This window comes from Lemur catta, chromosome 9 (assembly GCF_020740605.2).
Source record: "Lemur catta isolate mLemCat1 chromosome 9, mLemCat1.pri, whole genome shotgun sequence".
NCBI classification, from domain to species: Eukaryota; Metazoa; Chordata; class Mammalia; order Primates; family Lemuridae; genus Lemur; species Lemur catta.
In genome coordinates this window covers 58579893-58602832 of record NC_059136.1, presented here as the reverse complement: position 1 = coordinate 58602832, position 22940 = coordinate 58579893, and the positions used below count along the sequence as shown (strand labels likewise).

Here is a 22940-nt window from a genome sequence, read left to right as displayed (position 1 = left end):
TATCTCCCCTTCAGGAAAATATTTCTTGGAGGCTTTTCACAGCCTCTCCAGTCCAATTAAGTCTCTTTTCTGAATGTCTGCATATTAAATGAGAAAATATATGTGAAAATAGTTTTTAAAAAATAAAATGTTATGTTTTTTCTATTCAGTCAACATTTGATACGATATTATTGATATTGAGTCACCTTCATACGTAACTGATGTAAAGCTTCCTCATGTGGTACTCATTTTTTAGAGATTTTTTTTTAAAAAGTTTTATTGGTGTATACTTAAAATAAACTGCATGTTTAAATTATCCAATTTGGTAAGATTTGGCATAAATACACACATCAAACTATCCCCACAATCAAGATAATGAATAAATCCAACATCTTCAGTTTCTTTATGCAGCTTTGGAATCCCCTCTCCCATTCCTCCTCTATCACAGGCAAACACTGATCCTGTCACTATAGATTAATTTTTGTTTTCTAGGATTCTGTATAATGAAATTACTGTTTTATTCTTTTTGAGCCTCACTTCTTTCATTGTGCTTAATTATCTTGAGGTTAATTCATGTTGCTTGCATCAACATGAATTATTTATTATTTGTTTAGCAATAAAAAGAAATAAACTATTCTGTCATGTATGTACTTCAATTTGTTTACTACCTGTTAATGAACATTTGCCATTTTTTCCAATTTTTTGGTATTACAAATAATGCTGCTATGAACATTTATGTACACATCTTTGTATGGACATAGGCTTTTATTATACTTAGGAGTGGAATGGCTGGACCACATGGTAAGTGTGTGCCTTTTTCAAAATCTGTCAAACAGTTTTTATGTTTTCACTAGCAGAAAATGAAGTTTCAGTTGCTATACATCCTCACTAATACTTTGTGTGGTTAGGCTTTTTAATTTTAGACATTCTAATAGGTGGAATGTGATAGTTCATTGTGGCTTTAATTGGCATAGTGTTTCAGTATGACTTAAAGGATAAAAGTTGAATATTCATCCATTTTTTTTTGCCTGTTTTTTAAACTTCTGGATTTGGGAAGTCTTGAGTTCTGTGTTAGCAGCTTGCTTCTTTGAAAATAAAAATATGTTTAAAGTTTATGTCTTTGCTTGGCACTTTAGATACACAATGTACTTGTTGACATTCATACATAATTTTTAAATGGTAACAGTAAAAGGAATCAGAAGTAGTAACAATAAAAGCATCATTTCTCTTAAATAAATAAGCCTATGCCCTTAGAAATATTTAGAACCTGACTTTTATGGTTTATGCTCTCATTTGTCAGTTCTAATTGTTTAGAAAAATGCAAAAGAATCCTTTTAAAAAGTTTTGTTTGTAACAAAATTGTTTCTTTTTAGAAACTTATTCATGATTATGAAGGACAAAAGAATTTGAACTAACATTATTCTAAGAAGCTTTTTATAATATCGTTAGTCATTAGATTATTGTTGAACAAAATAGCTATAACCCGAGATTTGAAACTTTATTACACAAAAAGCAGGAGAAAATTGCACACTCAAGTGCTGTTTTATATCAAATAAGCATTGACAACAGTGTTTTTATGCATCTGTTCTGCCCACATAAGAAGCCAGCTTCATCATCTGGATTTGTCCTGGGGCTGAAACTTTTTATAAATATGAGAATTATACTTTTTTTGAAAAAATGGCAAGCAGAATATGGTATCCAGCTGTGGAATTGCTTATATATTATATTTGCATTTATTTCCTGGGCTTGTTTTATACAGTATATGGCAATATGTTGTCATAAAAATTCTATGATTAATGCTTATTTATGAAATCTTGTGTAAATATCTTAGAACTCAGTCAAACAATGTGCAAGTTAAACAGTTTTTTTTCTCTGAGTAGTGGAATGACATATCCCATGGGAATAGTAGGTTGGATATGTTCTTTATCTATGGAAAAGTCTCATATGTAACATTTCTCTTTTACTATTCTATATTATATCATTCTTTTTTAAAATTTATTTTGCTAGGCAAGAAATCTAGTTTCACATTTATTCTTAGGAAAAATAGAGGAAATTTAGATGTGGAAATTATTTAAAAATAAGGATGGTAGTTATTTCATATTTCACTAAATAATTACATTTACTAGGATGTATTTGTTTTCTGATTTTGATCCTGTCCTCTGGTTAAGAGGCATAGGCATTTGTATTAATTATCTATCTGTTAAAATAAATCTGTTCAATAATAAGATATTACTATGGTTTTAATCCACAAAAAATGCCGGATTATAAAATATCACAGTATGAGTGTGAAGCAAATTTCAGGTGTGAATACATCATGATCAGTGATACATTAGTAGATTTTTGTTTTGCAGATTCTTGTTTCTCCAGACTGGTTAATTTATTTATATTTAATATTTTAGTGAATTGTGACTTGTTGAAAGACTTGTTTTCCTTTTTTTTTTTTTTTTTTTCTTATGCTCAGGTCCAGCTCTTCTATGAGATAACTGATACCATGAATAAGGTCTGGAATAAGATTCAGAAGAGAGGCAATCTCAGTCCATCTTCAGCTTATACAGACACCATGGCAGGGCCTGTCCCTTCTTCTCCAGTTAGAAGCAGTGTAGGTACCGCTCCTCCAGATACTAGCACATGCAGCCCATCTGCCGACATTGGAACTACTACTGAGGTAAGTGTATTTGAAAGATTCTGTGACGAAATAACACAGAGTTCCGTACTATGGTTAAGAATGATGATAACCTTACTGCTGTGGAAGCCGACAGATTCCAAAGAATCATGAGAAGCTGTGGCAGCAATGACTGTGTATTACTATTCCTTTTACGTCCGAGTGTTTTTATCACTTTCAGTAGGTTATGAGGTAGTTCAAGAAAGTATATGCTCTATGAAATAATAAAAACTGAGACACAGTAAGACATGTTTCCTCAGAAGTATGGAAACTTAGAAGCTGAGTCAAAAAGAAACTCATGTTTCCCTTTCCCTACTTCTATGCCTCTACCTCTTTTTTGAACCAGGGTGTATTATAATCTTTAGATTGGTGGTTTTCAACCCTGCTAGACCTAATGCCCTCTCCTTCTTCCCCCCAGTCACAAAAGCCTTTCTTTTTATTTTTTATGTCCTAAGCTCACCCAGCATGCCAGTGCCTCTTTTAATGTAACAAATATTTTATTTGCTTCCTTTACCGTCCTGAAATGAAAATGAAAAAGAATGTAACCTACATATACATGTAATTTCAAAAATATATAATACCATAAATAAAATATAAAGGATAAATAAAATGAAATTAAGTTAAAATACAATGGTATGTATTCCAGTATATAAATACCTGGGCTTGATTACATAATGGAGTACTCAGATATATGTAAGGACTGTGAATATGACGACTACAAATAGAATTGTACAGGTCTATATTAAATACCATAGATGATACTGTTGTTGGTGGCATGATTTTCTGAAATAGTGACAAATTCATGGTAAAGTTTTGAACAAAATATAGTTCAGTCGTTCATTATAGTGGTTGTGTTTCTAGAACTCTTAGTGTATATTAAAATCATGCAAAAATAAAAAAAATTGTGTTTAGATTTAGAACAGATTATGTAAACAGGATTGTCACCTACATGAGTGTCTCCTAGATGATCTTCATTTTGCAGGACTGTCCTATTCAACTGTAGTCCCCAACCTCTGGGTCACAGAAGGATACAGTACAGGTCTGTTACGAACCAGGCTACAAAGCAGGAGGAGAGGAGGATGGAGCAAAGCTTCGCCTCCTGTCAGATCAGTGCAGCATTAGATTCTCATAGGAGCAAGAACCATGAAGTAAACTGCACATGTAAGGGATCTAGGTTGTGTACTCTTTATGATGATCTAAGATGGAGCTGAGGTGGTGATGCTAGCACTGGAGAGCAGCTGCAAATACAGATTATCATTAGCAGAGAGGTTTGAGTGCACAATAGATGGAATGTGCTTGAATCATCCGGAAACCATCCTCCCCTGCCCCCTAGTCCATGGAAAAATTGTCTTCCATGAAACTGGTCCCTGGTGCTAAAAAGGTTGGGGACCACTGCTGTTCAACACAGGGCCTCTTGTATCTCTAACTTCTAACCCTTAAATGCCAGTAGTGACACACAATCATTGAGCTAACCAAAAACACCCTGTTTCATTTCCAAAACACCCCTTAGGTGGCTGAACTCTTCCCCCTGCCCCTCAGAACTACTGATCTATAGTAGATGGAAGGAGAAGATATGTGTTTTTTTCCCCCGCATAAAGACATCATTTCCTCTGGAACCAAAGCTATTGGCAAAATACAGAATGTGAAAAGAATCAAGTAAAGGGGATGTTAATTTCTTCTGTCTTACAAATCAGTAAAAGCAAATTTACTCAGTTAAAAGGGCAAATTTCACCTGCTGTGAGGCTTTAAACACTTTGGAGTAGATCTGTTTAACCTGCCTGTACAAGCAAGTTCTCTATCTGCCTATTCCAAATCTTTAGAAACATGATGACCTAAGTGATGGGATTATTATTTCCTCTTCTGTTTCTTTTTTTCTCAGAGAAAGAAGTGAAAAGTCGGCCGGGCGCGGTAGCTCACGCCTGTAATCCTAGCCCTCTGGGAGGCCAAGGCGGGTGGATCGCTCGAGGTCAGGAGTTCGAGACTAGCCTGAGCGAGACTCCGTCTCTACTAAAAATAGAAAGAAATTATCTGGACAACTAAAAATATATATAGAAAAAATTAGCCGGGCATGGTGGCGCATGCCTGTAGTCCCAGCTACTCGGGAGGCTGAGGCAGTAGGATCACTTAAGCCCAGGAGTTTGAGGTTGCTGTGAGCTAGGCTGACGCCACGGCACTCACTCTAGCCCGGGCAACAAAGTGAGACTCTGTCTCAAAAAAAAAAAAAAGAGAAGTGAAAAGTCTAGAAATGAGCCCTTAATGAAGTTAATGGGGCATGTCCTTTCTAGAGTAAAAGCAATGAATTCTGTCTTGGAAATTCCCAATGTTATTAGCACACAAAAGTTTTTAGAAGTCCTGCAGTAAAGAAAGCCATTTAACTTTATTGAATGCAAACTTATTTAATCAAAGACCCATTTTTCACAGTCTACCAATTAACGCTATACAAAATATACTTTGTGAAATGCTTTGGTAATGAAAGTTTGAAGTAATAAATTGCTAGACAAGAGTAGTACAAGTGAAATTGATAAATACAGTTAAATCTTAGAGATATTTAGTGGCAGAAAGGAGAGTGTTCCATTAAACAATTGTTTGCTAAGTGCTGCATTCACTGCGATGTCAAGAGGAACATGACATCCTATTTTGGAAGAGTTCTTTTGTAAAGAGACATTTAAAAAACATTATAAGTGCAGGAAAGACAGGGCTAACATAAAATGGTCACAGCTATTGGTCATACATCTAGAGACTGTCATTCGTACAAGATATAGTGTTAATGGTGTACTCCAGAATTGTAGAGTATACAACCTACACGAAGGACATAGTGGCCCTGATGTGAGAGATAAAACAGAAATAAACATGTCCTTCAGTTTATAGAGGAAGGTGTTAATAATTAATGTTAGAATAAATTTGTTAATAATTTATTCTAAAAGATCTGTGGATGTTTTGTGGAGGAAGTAATATTTGAGATGGATCTTAAAAAATGAATATGACATGGGTAGCAATTTTGTTTTAGTAGGTTTATAATACATATGATAGAATAAAAGAATGGTGTCTTCATTAGTCAAAGTGAGGAAATTGAGAGACTAAGAAAGGGAGAGATTTTGCTCAATCACTTAAAAACAAATTCTGATTTTAATAATTTTTTGTATGACTACAATTTACTTCAAATTAGAAAGTTGAGGATTTTTTTCTCATTGGCTTATAAAGGTAAATAATGAAAATGCTTATGGTAGATTTGTTAGTTTTGTGCTAGCTATGGATTTGATCTGTATGACAAAAATCTGAAAATGAAAGAATGTTAATGCAAAGATTCATAAATTAATATTTAAGAAAGACCAGGTAAATCAGTTCACAGCGAAGGTAACACAAGTTAATGGGTATATGGGGGATAGATGGAGATGTGGCAAGTTTTTCAAAATGTGCCCTCTTCTCTTGTTTACATAAGTGTGGTCAAGAAAAGAGATAGGTAATTACTACTAGTCCAATATCAATTAGAAACCCACAGTCACTAGGGAAGCTTGTTCTGTGAGAAGTATCTTAAAATAATTTAGCTAGTTTGTTTTCCATAAACAGCAGGAAGATTTTTATGAAGACGGTTATGATATGATCAGTGTTAAAGCTTTGATTTAACTTTACCTTACAACTTAGAAGGAGGTATATGTCTATTGAATATTTCACATTTAATTTCTCTTCTTAATCTCAAGAAAATATTTATATGGAAATCAAGACTAACTATGTGCATCTGAGTTTAAATTTACCTCTTTAAGAATTAGCCAGTAGGTTGGGTGCAGTGGCTCACACCTGTAACCCCAGTACTTTGGCAGGCCAAGGCAGGAGGATAACTTGAGATCAGGAGTTTGAGACCAGGTTGGACAACATAGTGAGACCTCATCTCTACAAAAAATAAATAAAAAATTTAAGAAATTAGCTGGGCAATGGTGACATGCACATGTAGTCCCCGCTACTCGGGAGGCTGAGGTGGGAGGATCATTTGAGCCCAGGAGTTTGAGGCTGCAGTGAGCTATCTGTGATGGATCACACCACTGTACTTTAGCCTAAGTGACAGAGTGAGACCCTATCTCAAAAAAAAAAAAAAAAAATAGCGGTAAATGATGACATCAGAAAATATAGTCATTGTTTCCCCCAGTGTGTATGGTTCCTTGTTTATCTGTAACTCATCTTGTAGTTGTTTAATTCATTTAGGATTCAAAATTTGTGCCCAAGCTTTCATTTCTCATTTCCCTTTGTTTATAATGCTGCTAGGCCTGTCCTTAATGACTTTTGTAATTTTTCTTCCTTTCATTTGGGTTCTAACATGGTAGATTATGTTATTGTGATCCTTTGAATTCCCATGTAAAAGCTGTTTTTGTAATTTTGATGAATTTGCATGTATATTTAAACAGATTACCTGCTGAGTGGAAATAAAACCTTGCTCTCTCATTAAAAAAGCTACTGAATGAATGACACTTTAGAGAACCTATAAAAGGAGATATTATATAAATATATTTTGTTTTATTTCATTCAAACGACTTTATACTTCTTTGGACACAGCATTTCTGGAAAGCTCTAGCAGTCCTTTGCTCTTCTTGGTAATCATTGTTCAAATAATCTTTTTATTTATTTATTCATTTATTTTTGTTTTGATTTTTAAGACAGAGTCTTGCTCTCTCCCCCATGTTAGAGTACAGTGCCATCATCATAGCTCACTGCAACCTCAAACTCCCAGGTTCAAGCAATCCTCCTGCCTTAGCCTCCTGAGTAGCTAGGACTACAGGCACATGCCACCACACCTGGCTAATTTTTTAATTTTATGTAGAAACAGAGTCTCACTATGTTGCACTGGTTAGTCTCAAACTACTGGCCTCAAATGATCCTCCTGCCTTGGCCTCCCAAAGTGCTAGGATTACAAGTGTGAGCCACCATGCCTGGCCCTAATAATGTTTTGATTATAGGAAGTCTTTCTGTTAGAAACACCATCGCGTAAACAATAGGTCTGTTTACAGATTTAAATATACAGTATGTATGCTGTGATTAGTCATAGCAGTAGTACTTCCCGACCTTTTTCATGTCATTGCATATATAGAAAATGATATTTATATCTGCAGTCAGCAGACAAAGCTCTAAGACAGTGAAGGCTCCATTTACCCCAAGGCCCATGCAAAGACTCTAAGGGCCAAGGGAATTCATGTCTCAACATACCTGTGACATATCCCATGTGTCTCAGCATACTAGTTAGCAAGCTCTAAATTATAGTTCCTCTTTGATAAATACATTCTTAATCTTTTTATTATTGCCCCATTAAGTATTAATGAATGTAAATAAAATTGTTATATTAAAATTGTTTTATAATTATAGTTCCTTCCTCCTTTGTTAAAATAATATTGTAGCGAATAACAGCATAAAGCTACTATGATACACCATTTATTAGTGTGGCAGAGTCTTTTTGTACTCAGGGCTAAGAAGTAAATTAAAAGTCAGATTGAAATGACACAATTGTTTAACCCTAATATTTTTATTTTAAAAACCCTAAGGCTTAAATAACCTATTAACATTACAGGGGGCATGTCACTGACTATTGGTCTATTCTGTTCTGAGTAAATCCCAGTGTTGTTCTTGTTTTTACAAGAGCTGGGAACATAAAACAAAGGCCTACTAAATTGAAAATGATTAAATTACACCATTTGTATATAGCAATTTGCCTGTACTCAGGGCCTAATTGCAAAAATTTTACCAAGAAGATTTGCGTTAGCTTTCCATTTTGGAGTACTCACTGAACTAAGCACTTTACAAGCTTTATCTCTTTAAATTCTCAAACCAATATTATGAGGTGGGTAATATTATGTTTCTATTTTACAGTGAAGAATTTGTGCCTACAGAGGTTCAGTGATTTGCTCAAGGTCATAAAGACATTTCTCTCTTTATGTAACTTCTCATTTTCTTTCTCCATGTGTCTTAACTTTTCCCCCCTTCTTTTTGCTGTCTTGTTAGCTCTTTGTTTTTTCTTTCTAGATTGTTTACTCAAATCTCTCTTGTTTTCCAGTTTACTAATTCTTCTTTTAGCTGTTCTAATCCATGTGGTTTCAGTCAGTGGTTGATACGATCAGGAGACTGAAGAATAAGAAGAGAGAGAGGTTGGTGTTTTTCGTTCTCGTTCCTTCCCTGTTTTGGTGCATGTTTGTGTGGCACCAACTGGGTCATTCCAAGAGGACAGGTCCTGCCAGGGAAACCTTCTTCTGTGGTTCTACTTCTCATGAGACTTAGGTAGTACTGCTTCCTCCTTTTGCCTATCAAGGCCTAAAGATGGTTTTGGCTTCTTAATGTTGCTAGTCTCTGGATGCCTCAACATCGCTAGCTAATTCCTTTTACCCTGCCCATACCTTGGTGAATAGTTAAATATTAAAGTCCCTTCATTTGAACCATATCCATTGAATTCTGTTACTTGTTTGGTTCCTGGTAGATACACTACCTGTTCTGTTTTTTTCACACTGTCCCTATATATTTATTCATTCTTTTATTTCTTTACCTTTTAAGATGCTTAGTTATAGTCCTTTTAGATTTTCTTAACTCCGTTTATTGGGGATGCTAAGTTTTTGTTAGTTAAATCTGTTGAATCTCCCTTAGCATGATTCATTTTCTTATGTGGTTTATACTTTTTTAGTATGAGCTTATCTTCAAAAGCTTAATTTATCTATGGGACTCCTCTGAACCCTATGTTATAGAATCTAGGGCAGTTTTTAGTTTCATTTATTAATAAGAATTTGCCTTAGTTTGCAAATAGTGCAAACTAACAAGTGATAGGATTTAGTCTCTCATGAATGACTTTTTCATGCCCCTATTCCACCTCTCCTCTGTCCTGGGTTCTGGAAAACTTCCATGACATTTTTTCAGCCTGGTATCTAGTGTCCCTTTTGCTAAAGAGGTAGCCTTTTTGGCTCTAGGCTTTAAGAAAAGGACTGCCCGGCTCAGGCTCTAGGCCATGTCTCCATTCTCTTAACGAGTTAAAAATGCCATTGCGCAACCTCTAGACCCTTATCTTCTACAGACCACCATGGACTCAGTCCCCACTTATTACCCTGGCATTGTGTTTCCTTTTCATTTCTGCCACCTTGAGATTTGTCTTTATTATAAGCTTATCTATTGTATGAGAGAAAGATGGAATCCTCAAATAGGACAGTTTTAGGAGAGTTTAATAAAATGACAAAGATGTTAAGAGGGAAGGGAAACCACAGGAGATGGTACAGTACCCTAGAGCTGTTGTTGCCACCAATAGGCTTAAAAGGCAGGAGGGAGAGGTTATCAGAACAGTGAATAAATATCCTGATTTAATTCTCTTCCCTCCTTTCTATCTCCTGCCACTGTTTCTCATTCACTGAAACCAATCAAAAAACACAGGGCAAGGAAATCCACCCACATTGTTCATAGAGGTTAGCTTTCCAGGCACAGAGGGTAGTGAAGGGTGGAAAGTAGATGTAGAGGACCAAGAGAAGATACACATTACTTTCGTGTATTAAATTCACATGGTATTTTATCCAGCATTTTCTGTGCTTTTGTAGTATAAATGGGAAATGTTCATTTCAGATTAATCTCCATGTTGCTTGAATTAAAATTTCTTTAACATATTGAGTACTAAGAACCAGTGTTTGGAATATTTGTTTTTCTCACTCTGGTACATCTTGTAAGTTCTCAGTACCATTGATTAAACTTTTTTTGGTGATTTTTAAAATTGTAATAAAATACATATAATTCAAAGTTTACCATTTTAACTGTTTTTCAATGTATAATTTAATGGCATTAAGTACATTCACAATGCTGTGCACCATAATCACTATCCATTTCTAGAACTTTTTCATAATCCCAAACAGAAATTCTATACCCATTTAACAACTCTTAATTCTCCCCTCTGCTCATCCCTGGTACCTTGTATTCTACTTTTTGTCTCTATGAATTTCCCTATTCTAGGTACTTCACATAAGAGGAATCATATGGTGTTTGTCCTTTTTATGTGTAGCTTATTTCACTTTGTGTAATGTTTTTAAGATTCATTCATGTAGCATGTATCAGAATTTCATTCATTTATGACTGAGTAATATTCAATTGTATGTATATAGCACATTTTGTTTATCCATTCATCTTTGGCTAGACATTTGGGTCATTTCCACATTATGGCTATTGTGTATAATGCTGGTTTGAACAGTGGTGTACAAGGGTTGATTAACTTTCAATGAAATAGTTTTGCCTTGAAATTGTATGTATCTTATATGTCTTATGCCTGATAAACCATTTTAAAACTAATGTAATACTAGAAATGTTATTTTATATTTTTTTACCTGTTGAATATGTTGATGACTGAGGTATTAGTTATAAAAAGGGAGAGGAGGAAGAAAATGAATCCAAGTATTTTTAAATGTACTTTATCTAGTATGGATTTTCTTACTTAAAAGAGCACATTTCTGGCATCTTAATATGGTTTGCTTAGTACTAACATGACTAGTCTAGAATGATAGGAGCACTTAATATTATCCCTGAATGTGTTCAAGCATATTTCAAAATTTTGGCAGAAAATGTAGGTATCAAAGGGTAAAAACAGGGAAAATTCAAGTAGTGTGTTTAGTTTCTATAGTAACTTTTCAAACAAAAAATAGAATGTTAGTAATTTGTTTTCTCTAAGGTGTATTCTTTTTACTCCTGGGAAAAACTAGCTTAAAGTATCTGCTACTTTTCTATTCTTTGTTGTAGACTCTGTTTTCTTTTGCAGAGCTTGACAAGTAAGCAAAGATCTTTCTCTCAATTCCATCAACATATAGGTGTATTGTTGCCGAGATTGTCAGCAAGGTCCTTTAGACCAGCATTTCCATTTTATGTACTTTAAAATTGAAACAGTGAATTAAAATTAGTGTCACACAAGGTAGGGACTGGGCCAACTCATACTAAACATGATTAATGGGATCTATGGAAGAGACCTTAGAGTCAGACAACTTGAAATTTTATCTCTGTAACTTATGATGATATTATTTAGTCTCTATGCCTTAACTTCATCATCTTTAAAATAGGGATAATATTAATAACCATCTTAACATGTTAGCACTACTTTTAACTAAGTGACTTTATGTACAGTTTGTTCAAAAACTCTATGATATATCCCTCTATTTACTTTTGTCTTTAATTTCAATAAGATTTTTATTTTCTTGGCAATGGTCTTGCTCCTTTTGTAATAGATTTATTCCCTACTATTTGAAATTTTTTATTCAATGAAGATTGTTATTTACTTGATTTATCGCCTTTATTCTGTTAATGTGACGAATTACATTGATTTATTTTCATATGTTAAACTGACCTTGCATTTCTGCAACAAACCCAACTTGGTTCTGACATATTTTCCTTTTTATATTAATATATCACTAGATTGAGTTTGCTAATTGTTTAGGATTTTGGTATCTGTAGTCATGAGTGATACTGGCCTTTAATTTTTCCTTCTTACAATAGCTTTCTCATATTTTGATATCAAGATTGTACTGTCTTCATAAAATGAGTTGGGAAGTAGTTTCTCTTGTTCTCCTCTTTAGAAAAGTATGTTTTTCATGTGAAAATTCTTAAAATCACTATATATACCCATGATGATTAACAAAGTAATCCTAATTTAAAAGGCACCTGGCTATAACATATGTCTCATCTATATTGGAGGGTCTTAGTTTAGGTGTTACTTGGATATAGAAGAACTTTTAACTTAGATGATTATCAGAAGAGAGATTATCAGTGATGATCAGTGAGAACTAGATGGACAAAGGACGCTAATTTCATTGTTATAAAGGGAACACAGGCAAGCATCTTGATCCTTCTCCCAGCTCCAATATTGATATTGCTACATTTCTAGAAATTGAATTTTATACTACTCACTGATAAAATAATAATCATAAAATAGAGATTTGAATCCACTCCAGTGGCCCAACTTATGTCAAATAAAACTAATGAGCATATCTCTTATAGATGCTAAACACATGTAATGTATTTTTATTGCTGTACAAATATGATTTTATATTACAATTAACATTTTCATCTTAAGTATAGAATTCTGTAGCATTAAGTACATTTACATTGTTGCACAGCTGTCACAACCATCTGTCTCCAGAACTTTTTCATCTTCCCCAGCTGAAACTCTGTCCATTAAACAATAACTCACCAACTCAATAGTAAATCTTCCAATGTATGAACGCTGGATGTCTTTCCAATTATTTGTGTCATCTTTAATTTCTTTTAGCAACGTTTTGTAGTTTTCATTGTACAAGTCTTTCACTTCTTTGATTTGGGTTATTTTTTAGTATTATATTCTTTTAGATGCTATTGTAAATGAAATTATTTATTTTCTTTTCTTATTGTTGACTGTTAGTGCATAGAAACACAACTGACTTGATTTGTGTCTGTTGGTTTTATATCCTGCAACTTTGCTGAATCCGTTTATACTAAAAGTTTTCTTCGTGGAATCTTTAGAGTTTTTTACATAAAAGATGATGTGTTCTGTGAAAAGAGGTAATTTTGCTTCTTCGTTTCCAATTTGGATACCTTTATTTCTTTTTGTTGCCTAATTGCTCTGGCTGGGACTTGTAGCACTATGTTAAATAAATTTTCCAGTTTAGTTTTAAAACATTAGGCAATATTTTAAAGTTTAACATAATTTTCTTTTTTGATAATTTGCTTTATTGTGAAGGGATATCTCTAACTTTATTTTGGCCCTAATTAGATTCTTTACAAACCACAAAAGACATATGGACAGATTGGCCCTTTGTTGCCTTTTCTATTTCCAAATTGTACTTTTTATGCTGTCTTTTTTTATATGAAATAAGTGTTAAGTGAAACATGATAAATTATAAGTAAGATGATTCAGATTGGGAAGCTACCATTGGCTCAGAAGTACTGGTGTCAAATATTGATTATATTGTTTCAATGCCGTACTAGATGTGGAATAATAACTGTCCATTACCATCCATCACCCATTATCTTTCTTATCGGAAGATAACCACAGTTTATTTTAAGCTTGGTACAGAATAGATTCTAAACATACTGTTCTTCAGCATATGGATGTTAAGTGATTATGGGATATCAACTCATATTATGATTAATTTAAATCTCATTCTTCAGTGTACATGGTATAGATATGCATATGTTCATTAAATCACTATAAATATTTTTATGTAAAATAAGTTTATGATATGAGTTTATAATTTCAGTTTTTCTATGTCTTTTTAAACATAATTTTTTTTGGTCAGATATGATATCTGAATTTAGACTTTATTTGTTGTTTCTTAATTCTTATTCGTAGTCATTTGTTTCCTCGTGTATTAATGTAATTTTGTGTTGGGTGTTCTTCATCAATGGGACTTTATCTATGTGGCTTTAACATAGTGGTTGAGGGCCTGTCCCCTAAAAGGGATTTTATGTGTTTTAGTCTCTAAGGCTGTGGTCCCCAACCCCAAGGCCATGGACGGATACAAGTTCATGGCCTGTTAGGAACCAGATCACACAGCAGGAGGTGAACTAGCAAAGCTTCATCTTTATTTACAGCTCCTCCCCATGGCTCACATCACCACGTAAGTTCTGTCAGATCAGATTCTCATAGGAGTGAGAACCCTGCAGTAAACTGCACATGTGAGGGATCTAGGTTGCATACTCTTTTATGAGAATCTAATCCCTGATGATCTGAGGGGGAGCTGAGGCAGTGATGACAGTGCTAGCAGCTGGAAATACACATTATCATTAGCAGAGAGATTTGAGTGCACAATAAATGTGATGTGCTTGAATCATCCCAAAACCATCCCTCACCCCCACACCTGCCCCCCAGTCCATGGAAAAATTATCTTCCATGAAACTGGTCCTTGGTGCCAAAAAGGATAGGAACCACTGCTCTAAGGAATTTTAGGGGCTATCACTAGTCTGGGACTCCTTTATGATTAATTTCATAACTAGAAATTTTTTGAAACATTTGGACAGTATAAAAAAAATTCCTTAAACCTACATGTACTCCAGAGTTGTTAAAAATTCTCAGGGGTAACTTTATTCCCCTACATAGGCTGAGATAGATATTGCTTTTTCTTGGGTTTATTCTGTTGTTTTTCTGTTTTCTTAAATTTAGAATTTAGGTTAGATACTTAGGTTATTAATGTTCAGCCTTTTAAAAAAAAAACTGTATTTAAAACATAGTCCTTTATTCTTAGAGGAATTTATAATATTTGGAATGGGGGATGGGTATGTGTATACATATAATAAAAAGGTGGCTGGAAAACTTAGCCTATAGCTGGATTACTGCTTCTGAGAGACAATTCTGTATTACAGAAGGGGGAGCAAAAATTTTCATATGTAGGCAGCCGTTCCTGCCACACTAACTGTTTCATGGATCCAAAGATAACTAACTAAAGCTTTACTGGTAACACTCAAATGACATACTCCACTGTACTTCAGCTAGATGAATTTGTAAAAAATTTGTGTTCAGGTATGTAGTCAGGAAAGTAGACCATTATATAATTCATTAAAATTTTTATGCCATTTGCTTACAGAGCAGCCCAACAATAAAAACTAGTATTAAAAGCACTAACATTTTGATTACTTTTTGAGACAAGTAAACAAAACAAACATATGCCCGTATACAAAAATATATACACATTCACATACTTCCCTTACAGGAATTCATAATCTATAGGTCTTTTGGAAACTGTTATAACTACATAAAATGATCGTTTGGACCTCTAGATTTTCAGTAGTTTCAATAAAGGTGATTTAAAAGGATAGTTATGATGAACAGTTACGTCGTGTGTTGATGAAATTAGATCCCTCCAACTCAGTTGTGATTTTAGGCAAACCGTTTAGTGTTTTTCATTTTAGCTTTTTGTGTGTATGTATAATGTTTTTCATAATGTCATCCTTATTTACAGCAGTGGTGTAAGAAATAATTTCAAAACTTTAGAAAAATCTAAAATGCTGAGTGAATGCTAGAATATTGATTTATGGCTCCATCTAAAGTAAAAATTGATGTTATCAACCATCTAATGTTTGGAAGCTTAGGTTCATGGCAAAACTTGACTAGCATTGTTTATTGATCCAATAATGATTAATAAAATGGCTTTATTTTATCATCCTAGTTTTCAAAAAAAATTCAGCATGAAATGGTTCCTTTTTTTCAATGTCTAGTAATTATTTAAAAGTGCATTGATTTTCAGTTAAATAAAAAATGAATATTGGACTGAGAAGTTGTTTGGCATCAACTACTGTAGTTACACTGTTGTCAATTTTTCAATTAGTCAAGTATAATTAATCTAAGCAGTAATCTATCTCAAATTATTATTCAGACAACCCTTTAGTTAGTTTGAACATTTTATTCCATTGCTGTTTTAAAAATCTCATAATTGTTTTAAAGCTTCTCCTGAAAATGTTTATTTCATTTAATATTTTCTTTAATGGTTTTATCCTTAACATTTAGAGAGATACTTTATTCAAAATGTGGAAATCATAGTGTTTAGATTACCATCTTATTATCTGAATAGCTATGGACAAAAACAAAGATAATATATTAAAACAGATTAGAAAAATGAAGGTCCTTGTTTAGCCATCACATACCATTCAATGAAATATTTTGTATATAATGTTTTTCATATTTCAAAATAATCGTATCAGAAAATATCTCTCAATTCTTTGCTACTCCATTTTGTTTTTCTAATTCAGGTAGTTTTATTGTATAGATATAACCTAATAATCTGAGGTTGCTTTATATTTGTTGTGCTTATTTGTATCAACTATGTATCTGGGAACAAATTTGAAATTGTAGTTTTAATTTTTTAAATTAAAATTTGTATTCAAATAAACTTAATAAAAATTTTTAAACATTTTACTCTTCAAAATATTTTTCTTGTGTAGTTGGGTCAAAACTAGTATTTTAAAACTCTTTTGAATATAGAAAACTATAAATGAATCTAGTTTAAGAAATTACATTCTAACAATTGTTAGTATTAAATAGAAGTATTTGTTTATATGATCCTTAGATGATTTATGCTTTAAACTATGAGTAATTCTTTTCATGCTGACATGTTGAAAGGGAGCACTGTCCTTTTGTGCAAATATAGCTCTAGCTTCCTGTATTTCCGTCTGGGTCATGGTAGAGTAGGAAATATGAGTTCGATGCTTAAGTACTGAGCTTAAAAACACTTAATCATTTTTTTCCATCCTTGCATTGAAATAGTGAGAGCAAAGGTAGTGGAGACCACAGCAGGCCACTTGTTACTGGTGACGTAAATACAAACAGTGGTGGAAGTGTTTAGCCCTTTGGGAAGTTTTGTGATTAAATGAGAATGCTGGAGTTATTTTGATAAGAGAAAAAAGCAATGTGGCCAAAACTATGATCATCCCTAAGCTCTAAAGCAGGCCAAGGATTAAGAGTTGAAGTGTTTGCTCTTGCAGATGAACAAAGATAAATTCACCTAGGAAAACAAACTCAGTATTTTGGTCAATTTGCAACAAAATGGTAAAAGAATTGAACTGTTTATTTTAAAATTTGTCTTAAAGAGGTATGGGAAAATAGTTCAGCATCTCTGTTTCTGGCCCAATTTTCACTATAGTTTTAGAAACAGAGCAGAAAATTAATGCACAAACGTGTACAGTGATACACAACAAATGTTGTGAATCCAAAATGAAAATTAAAACTGCGTGAGGAAGTAAAGCAAAGCTTTTTCTCAGGAGTGCTTACTCAATTTGAAGCCACAGTTTCCTTAGCATTCTTACCCAGTAGTGTTAAAAATTGAGGTGTTATTGATTTGAGATGCTATTTTCTCTGAAGTTTTCCATTCTTGGCATATGATGTTCTTCTAAGTATTGGAGAAAGATTTAATTTAAACATACTTCTGCTCTAAAAACCTGTCCATAAAGAAAGGCATACTGACCACATTATGTTGTCTTTTATTTAATTTGACTTTGTAAAAAGCATCTTTTTCTGGAACGTCCTTTTCATTAGATGTTGTGTTATGTTACACAGCTAACCAAAAACCTGATTTTTTAAAATAGCTTCTCAAGTTCTAGGAATTTCAATTGTAGCAAATTTAGAACTACATATTTTGGAGAAGCATTTATCTGAAAATCCACAAACAGTGAGCTGTTTGCTTTGCTTGGTGTAATTGGGACAAAGAGTGCCTATACTGTCTTCAGATTTAACTCTGTAATTTTCTGTCACAGTAAATCCCGGGACACTGTTGCTTTGCTCTGCTTGGTGGCTAAGTGTTCCTATAATAAATACTTGCCTGTTGTTATGAAAATATTCCCCATTTGGTCTCCTTCTGAGGTTTCAGGAATATTGAATTTTCTTCTGATTGAAAGATGATAAAACACTGAGGTCAAGGTAAAAGCTTCATATGGGAACTGAATATACCTTTGTCTAGATTGCCTGTCTGTGATAATGAGAGCAGGGGTTTTGGTTTATTTTGTGTGGGGTTTTACTTATCTTTCCTGCTTTTAAGTGTAAAGCTAATGGCTTGACTTAGAGATTAGTGGCTTCTGCTCTGACAAACTACCCATAGAAAATGGCATATTGACATGTTCTATTGCCTTCGCTTAAATTTTAAGGAATTTTTTTTGTTTTGTCTGTTGACTACCGGTCATGACTCCTTAGCATAGAAAATGAACATTTTGTTTGAGACATTCAAATCAACAATGAATTCAATGATCATTTCAAATCAAATCAAACCTCCTTTGTATTAGAGGTTGAGGATGTACAGCAAATGAAAATGTGTCTGAAGTAAGAAAGTTGACAAAATGAGAAAGGCAAGAGGGATACCAAATTCTAGAAAAATATGAATTTCTTAAACATTGGTTCAACTTGATGGTGATGATTATACCTACTATTTATGAAATGTTTGCTGTGTGTGTAAATACTTCATTCACATTCATGTTCTTATTTAATCTTAACAACTCTAAGAGATAAATATCATTATAGTAACCGTTTTACAGAACTCTGAAAAGTTAAACTACTTGCCTAAAATCACCTGACAGGCATCTGAAGTCCTTAACCTAATACATCATACTGCCTGCCATACATACTAAGCTTAAGTATATATAACTGATATTTAAATACATCTTTTAAACAAATAAGCATATCGTATTGTATTTGATCAGTTCTTAGAGTATATGGGTTTAGGCTCTGAAGTTTTGTTTGTAAGTTTTAAATGGACAGCAGTTTGGGATTTTAAAAGCCCAAATACTTAGTAGCTAATCTTAAAAGAACTGAACATGTCAGTGGGTGATTACTATCTTTAGCACCATCTCTTCTGCATTTGAGACTAAAGCTATTCAAATCGTTTAAATAAAAGAGTTTATTTTACTCTGAGCTACTAAAGGCTGCTGAAAAGACCAAAAACAAACCAACAAACCTTTCACAGCCAGTTTGGTAGCACTGAATTTAAGACCTTACACCTTAGAGTTCAGTATGTATTTGTAGAATTGAATAAGCTCATGCTCTGTTCCTCTAAGAGACTTTTAACCATATAGAACATTTTAAAAACCTGTTCTCAAATCTAATTTTTAATGTCTCCTTATATTAACATAGGTGAGGTATGATGAATGTTTTGCTATTTCTTAAACCGTGCTAATCACTTTGCTATGGTTATTCTGGATTCATTTATAAATGCTCTATAGCAGGGGTTGACATTTTTTTCTGTAAAGGCCTAGATAGTAAATACGTTTAGACTCTGTTGACCATAGCATCTCTGTAGCAACTATTTAACCCCGCTGAAAAGGAGCCATAAACAATAGTTAAACAAATGGATGTGGCTATTATCTATAATAGTAAAACTTTATTCCTCAAAACAGCTGGATTTAAGCCAGTCACTATAGCTTGCAGACCCTACTCTACAAGGAAATACTCATTGGTATAATCCTGACTTGTTCTGGATCATATATGACTTTTACAGGAAACTGGAGTGACATGCATGTACATTTTAACTGTAAAAACTGAGTGGTATATGATTATATGATTATATTATGTATTAGTATTTGTATGATTATCATTAGCATATACGACACAGAAAAGCTACAAATAATAATTGCTGATTTTAAACTATAAATTGTATTTAGTTATCATTTTTTTGTGTTTTTTCACAAAAAACAAAGTGTTTTTTCCTCATTACCCCAGGGAGATTCTATCCAAGCAGGTGATGACTCACCATTCTCAGATTCCATTACCTTGGAACAAACTACAAGTAATATTGGTGGCTCCAGTGGACGTGTTAGTCTATGGATGCAGTGGGTGCTCCCCAAAGTTACTATAAAGCTCTTTGCTCCAGATCCTGAAAATAAAGGCACAGGTACAGCATTACTTTTCTTCTGTACTGAAAAATCAAACATTAACTACTATTTTTAGAAGAAATATAAGACTTAATTTTACTTATTTTCATTTATAATTAAATGAATATTATTAGTTCTAATCCAAGTGATTTAGCAATGCTAAAATGTTGAATTTTGTCAATATTTAAAATTTATGTCTTCATGTGTACATATTCTCTTTGGGTTTGTAATAACTAAATTTTGTCTTGTTTATATTAAAATTCATCCCAAAGACCATGAGAAAATTTCGCAATTGATCATATTGATACATTATATCATTGTCACTAAAAGTATTGCAAAGATCCTCGACTGGTATTAGATATAGCACTTCAGACTTGAACTGGGATTACCCCTATCTTAAAATAGATTTCTTATCTTAATTTTAAGGCCTATTAATTTTGCTTATTATTGTAGAAGCTTGTGTGGTCTCAGTGCCTCTATACATGTCTAGGGTGTATATGCCAAGGTGAAATGTAAAATACAAAGTTTTAATACTGATTTTTAGGACTGTATTGATATTAATGTTTGCTTCTTATTGCAGAAGTTTGTATGGTCAGTGAACTAGAAGATCTCAGTGCTTCCATAGATGTCCAGGATGTATATACCAAAGTGAAATGTAAAATAGAGAGTTTCAATATTGATCACTATAGAAGCAGGTAAATAATGAATAATGAATATAGGAAGAGCTATATTTTCTTTCAACAAAGTCATTATAAGAATTTTTCTGTTTTAATTTGGCTACTTATGTTTAAAAATTACTATACAGACATACCTTGTTCATATTGTGGGTTTGGTTCCAGACCACTGTAATGAAGCAAATATTGCAATAAATCAAGTCACGCAAATTTTTTGGTTTCCCATTGCATATAAAAATTATGTTTATACTATACTGTAGTCTATTAAGTGTATGATAGGATTATGTCTAAAAAAAAACAGTGTGCATACCTTAATTTAAAATGCTTTATTTCTAAAAAGTGCTAATGATTATCTGAACCTTCAGCAAGTCATACTCTTTTTGCTGTTGAAGTATCTTGCCTCGATGTTGATGGCTACAGACTGATCAGGGTGGTGGTAGTTGTTGAAGGCAGTTATTGGGGCAGCTGTGGCAATTTCTTAAGATCAGACAACAATTAATTTTGCCACATTGATTGACTCTCCCTGTCATGAAAGATTTCTCTGTAGCATATGATTCTGTTTGATAGCATTGTACACCCGGTAGAACTTGTTTCAAAATTGAAAGTCAGTCTTCTCAAAGTGTGCCACTGCTTTATTAACTGAATATATGAAATATTCCAGATCTTTTGTTGTCATTTCAACAATGTTCCCAACATCTTCCCCAGGAGTAGTTTCCATCTTAAGAAACTACACTTTTTGCCCATCCATAAGAATCAACTCCTCATCCGTTCAGGTTTTCTTAGGAGATTGCAGCAATTTACCTACTTGGTATCTTCATGCTCCACTTCTAATTCTAGTTCTCTTGCTGTTTCCACCATATCTGAAGTTACTTCCTCTACTGGTGTCTTGAACCTCTTGAAGTCATCCGTGAGGGTTGGAATCAACTTCTTCCAAATTTCTGTTAATGTTGATATTTTGACTTCCTCCCGTGAATCATGAATGTTCTTAATGGCATCTAAAGTAAATCCTTTTTAAAAAGTTTTCAGTTTACTTTGCCCAGGATCCATCAGAGGAATCACTGTCTATGGCAGCTATAGCCTATGGAATGTATTTCTTAAATAATAAGACTTGAAAGTCAAAATTACTCCCTGATCCATGGGCCACAGAATTAAATTTGTGTTAGCAGGCATGAAAAAACACTCAGCTCCTTGTACATCTCCATCAGAGCTTTGGGTGCCCAGATGCATTGTTGAAGAGCATTCGTATTTTGAAAGGAATCAGTTTTTCTGAGCAATAGCTCTCTACAATAGGCTTAAAATATTCAGTAAACCATGCTGTAAACAAATGTACTGTCATTCAGGGTTTGTTGTTTGATTCATAGAGCACAAACAGGGCGTATTTAACATATTTCTTAAGAGCCCTAGGATTTTGAGAATGGTAAATGAGCATTGGCTTCAACTTAAAGTCACCAGCTGCATTGGTTCCTAACAAGAGAGTTAGCCTATCCTTTGAGGCTTTGAAGCCAGGTATTAACTTCTTCTCTCTAGCTATGATAGTCCTAGATGGCATCTTCTTCCAATAGAAAGCAGTTTTGTCTACATTGAAAATCTGTTGTTTTGTGTAGCCACCTTCAACAATGATCTTATCTAGATCTTCTGGATAACTTACAGCAGCTTCTAGATTAGTACTTGTGCTTCACCTTGCACTTTTAAATTATGGAGGCAGCTTCTTTCCTTAAACCTCATGAATGAACTACTAGCTTCAAATTTTCTTCTTTAGTTTCCTCACCTCTCTTTATAGAATTGAAGAGAGTTAGGGCTTTGCTTAAGGGATTGTTGTGGCTGGTTTGATCTTCTCTGCAGACCAATAAAACTTTCTCTATACTAGCAGCAAGGCTGTTTTGCTTTCTGATCATTCCTGTGTTCACTGGAGTAGCACTTTTAATTTTTTTCAAGAACACTTTTTTGCATTCACAACTTGGCTAACTGGTACAAGAGGCCTAGCTTTTGGTTTATCTTGGCTTTCGACCTTGGCTACCTTTCTCACTAAGCTTAATCATTTCTAGCTTTGGAATTAAAGTGAGAAATTTGCCACTCTTCCTTTCACTTGAACACTAAGAGGCCATTTTAGAGGTCATTATATAAATAATTGGCCAAATTTCAATATTGTATCTCCAGAAATAGGGAGGCTTCAGGAGAAGGAGAGAGATGAGAAACAGGGAGCAGTCAGAACACACAACGTTTGTCAATTAAGTTTGCCATCTTATCTTGGCATGGTTCATGGTGCTCCAAACAATTACAATAATAACATCAAAGACCACTGATCACACATCACCATAACA

At 33.6% G+C, this 22940-nt stretch overlaps 1 protein-coding gene across 1 annotated transcript in view; it reads left to right on the top strand.

Annotated features, from left to right (window-relative positions):
• Positions 1-22940, top strand: part of VPS13B (vacuolar protein sorting 13 homolog B) — a 752846-nt gene that overhangs the window by 399182 nt on the left and 330724 nt on the right. The window contains exons 25-27 of the mRNA XM_045560402.1: positions 2441-2644; positions 19794-19965; positions 20526-20640. Of these exons, the coding sequence (XP_045416358.1) occupies positions 2441-2644; positions 19794-19965; positions 20526-20640 (491 nt within the window). The remainder of the gene's footprint in view (positions 1-2440; positions 2645-19793; positions 19966-20525; positions 20641-22940) is intronic.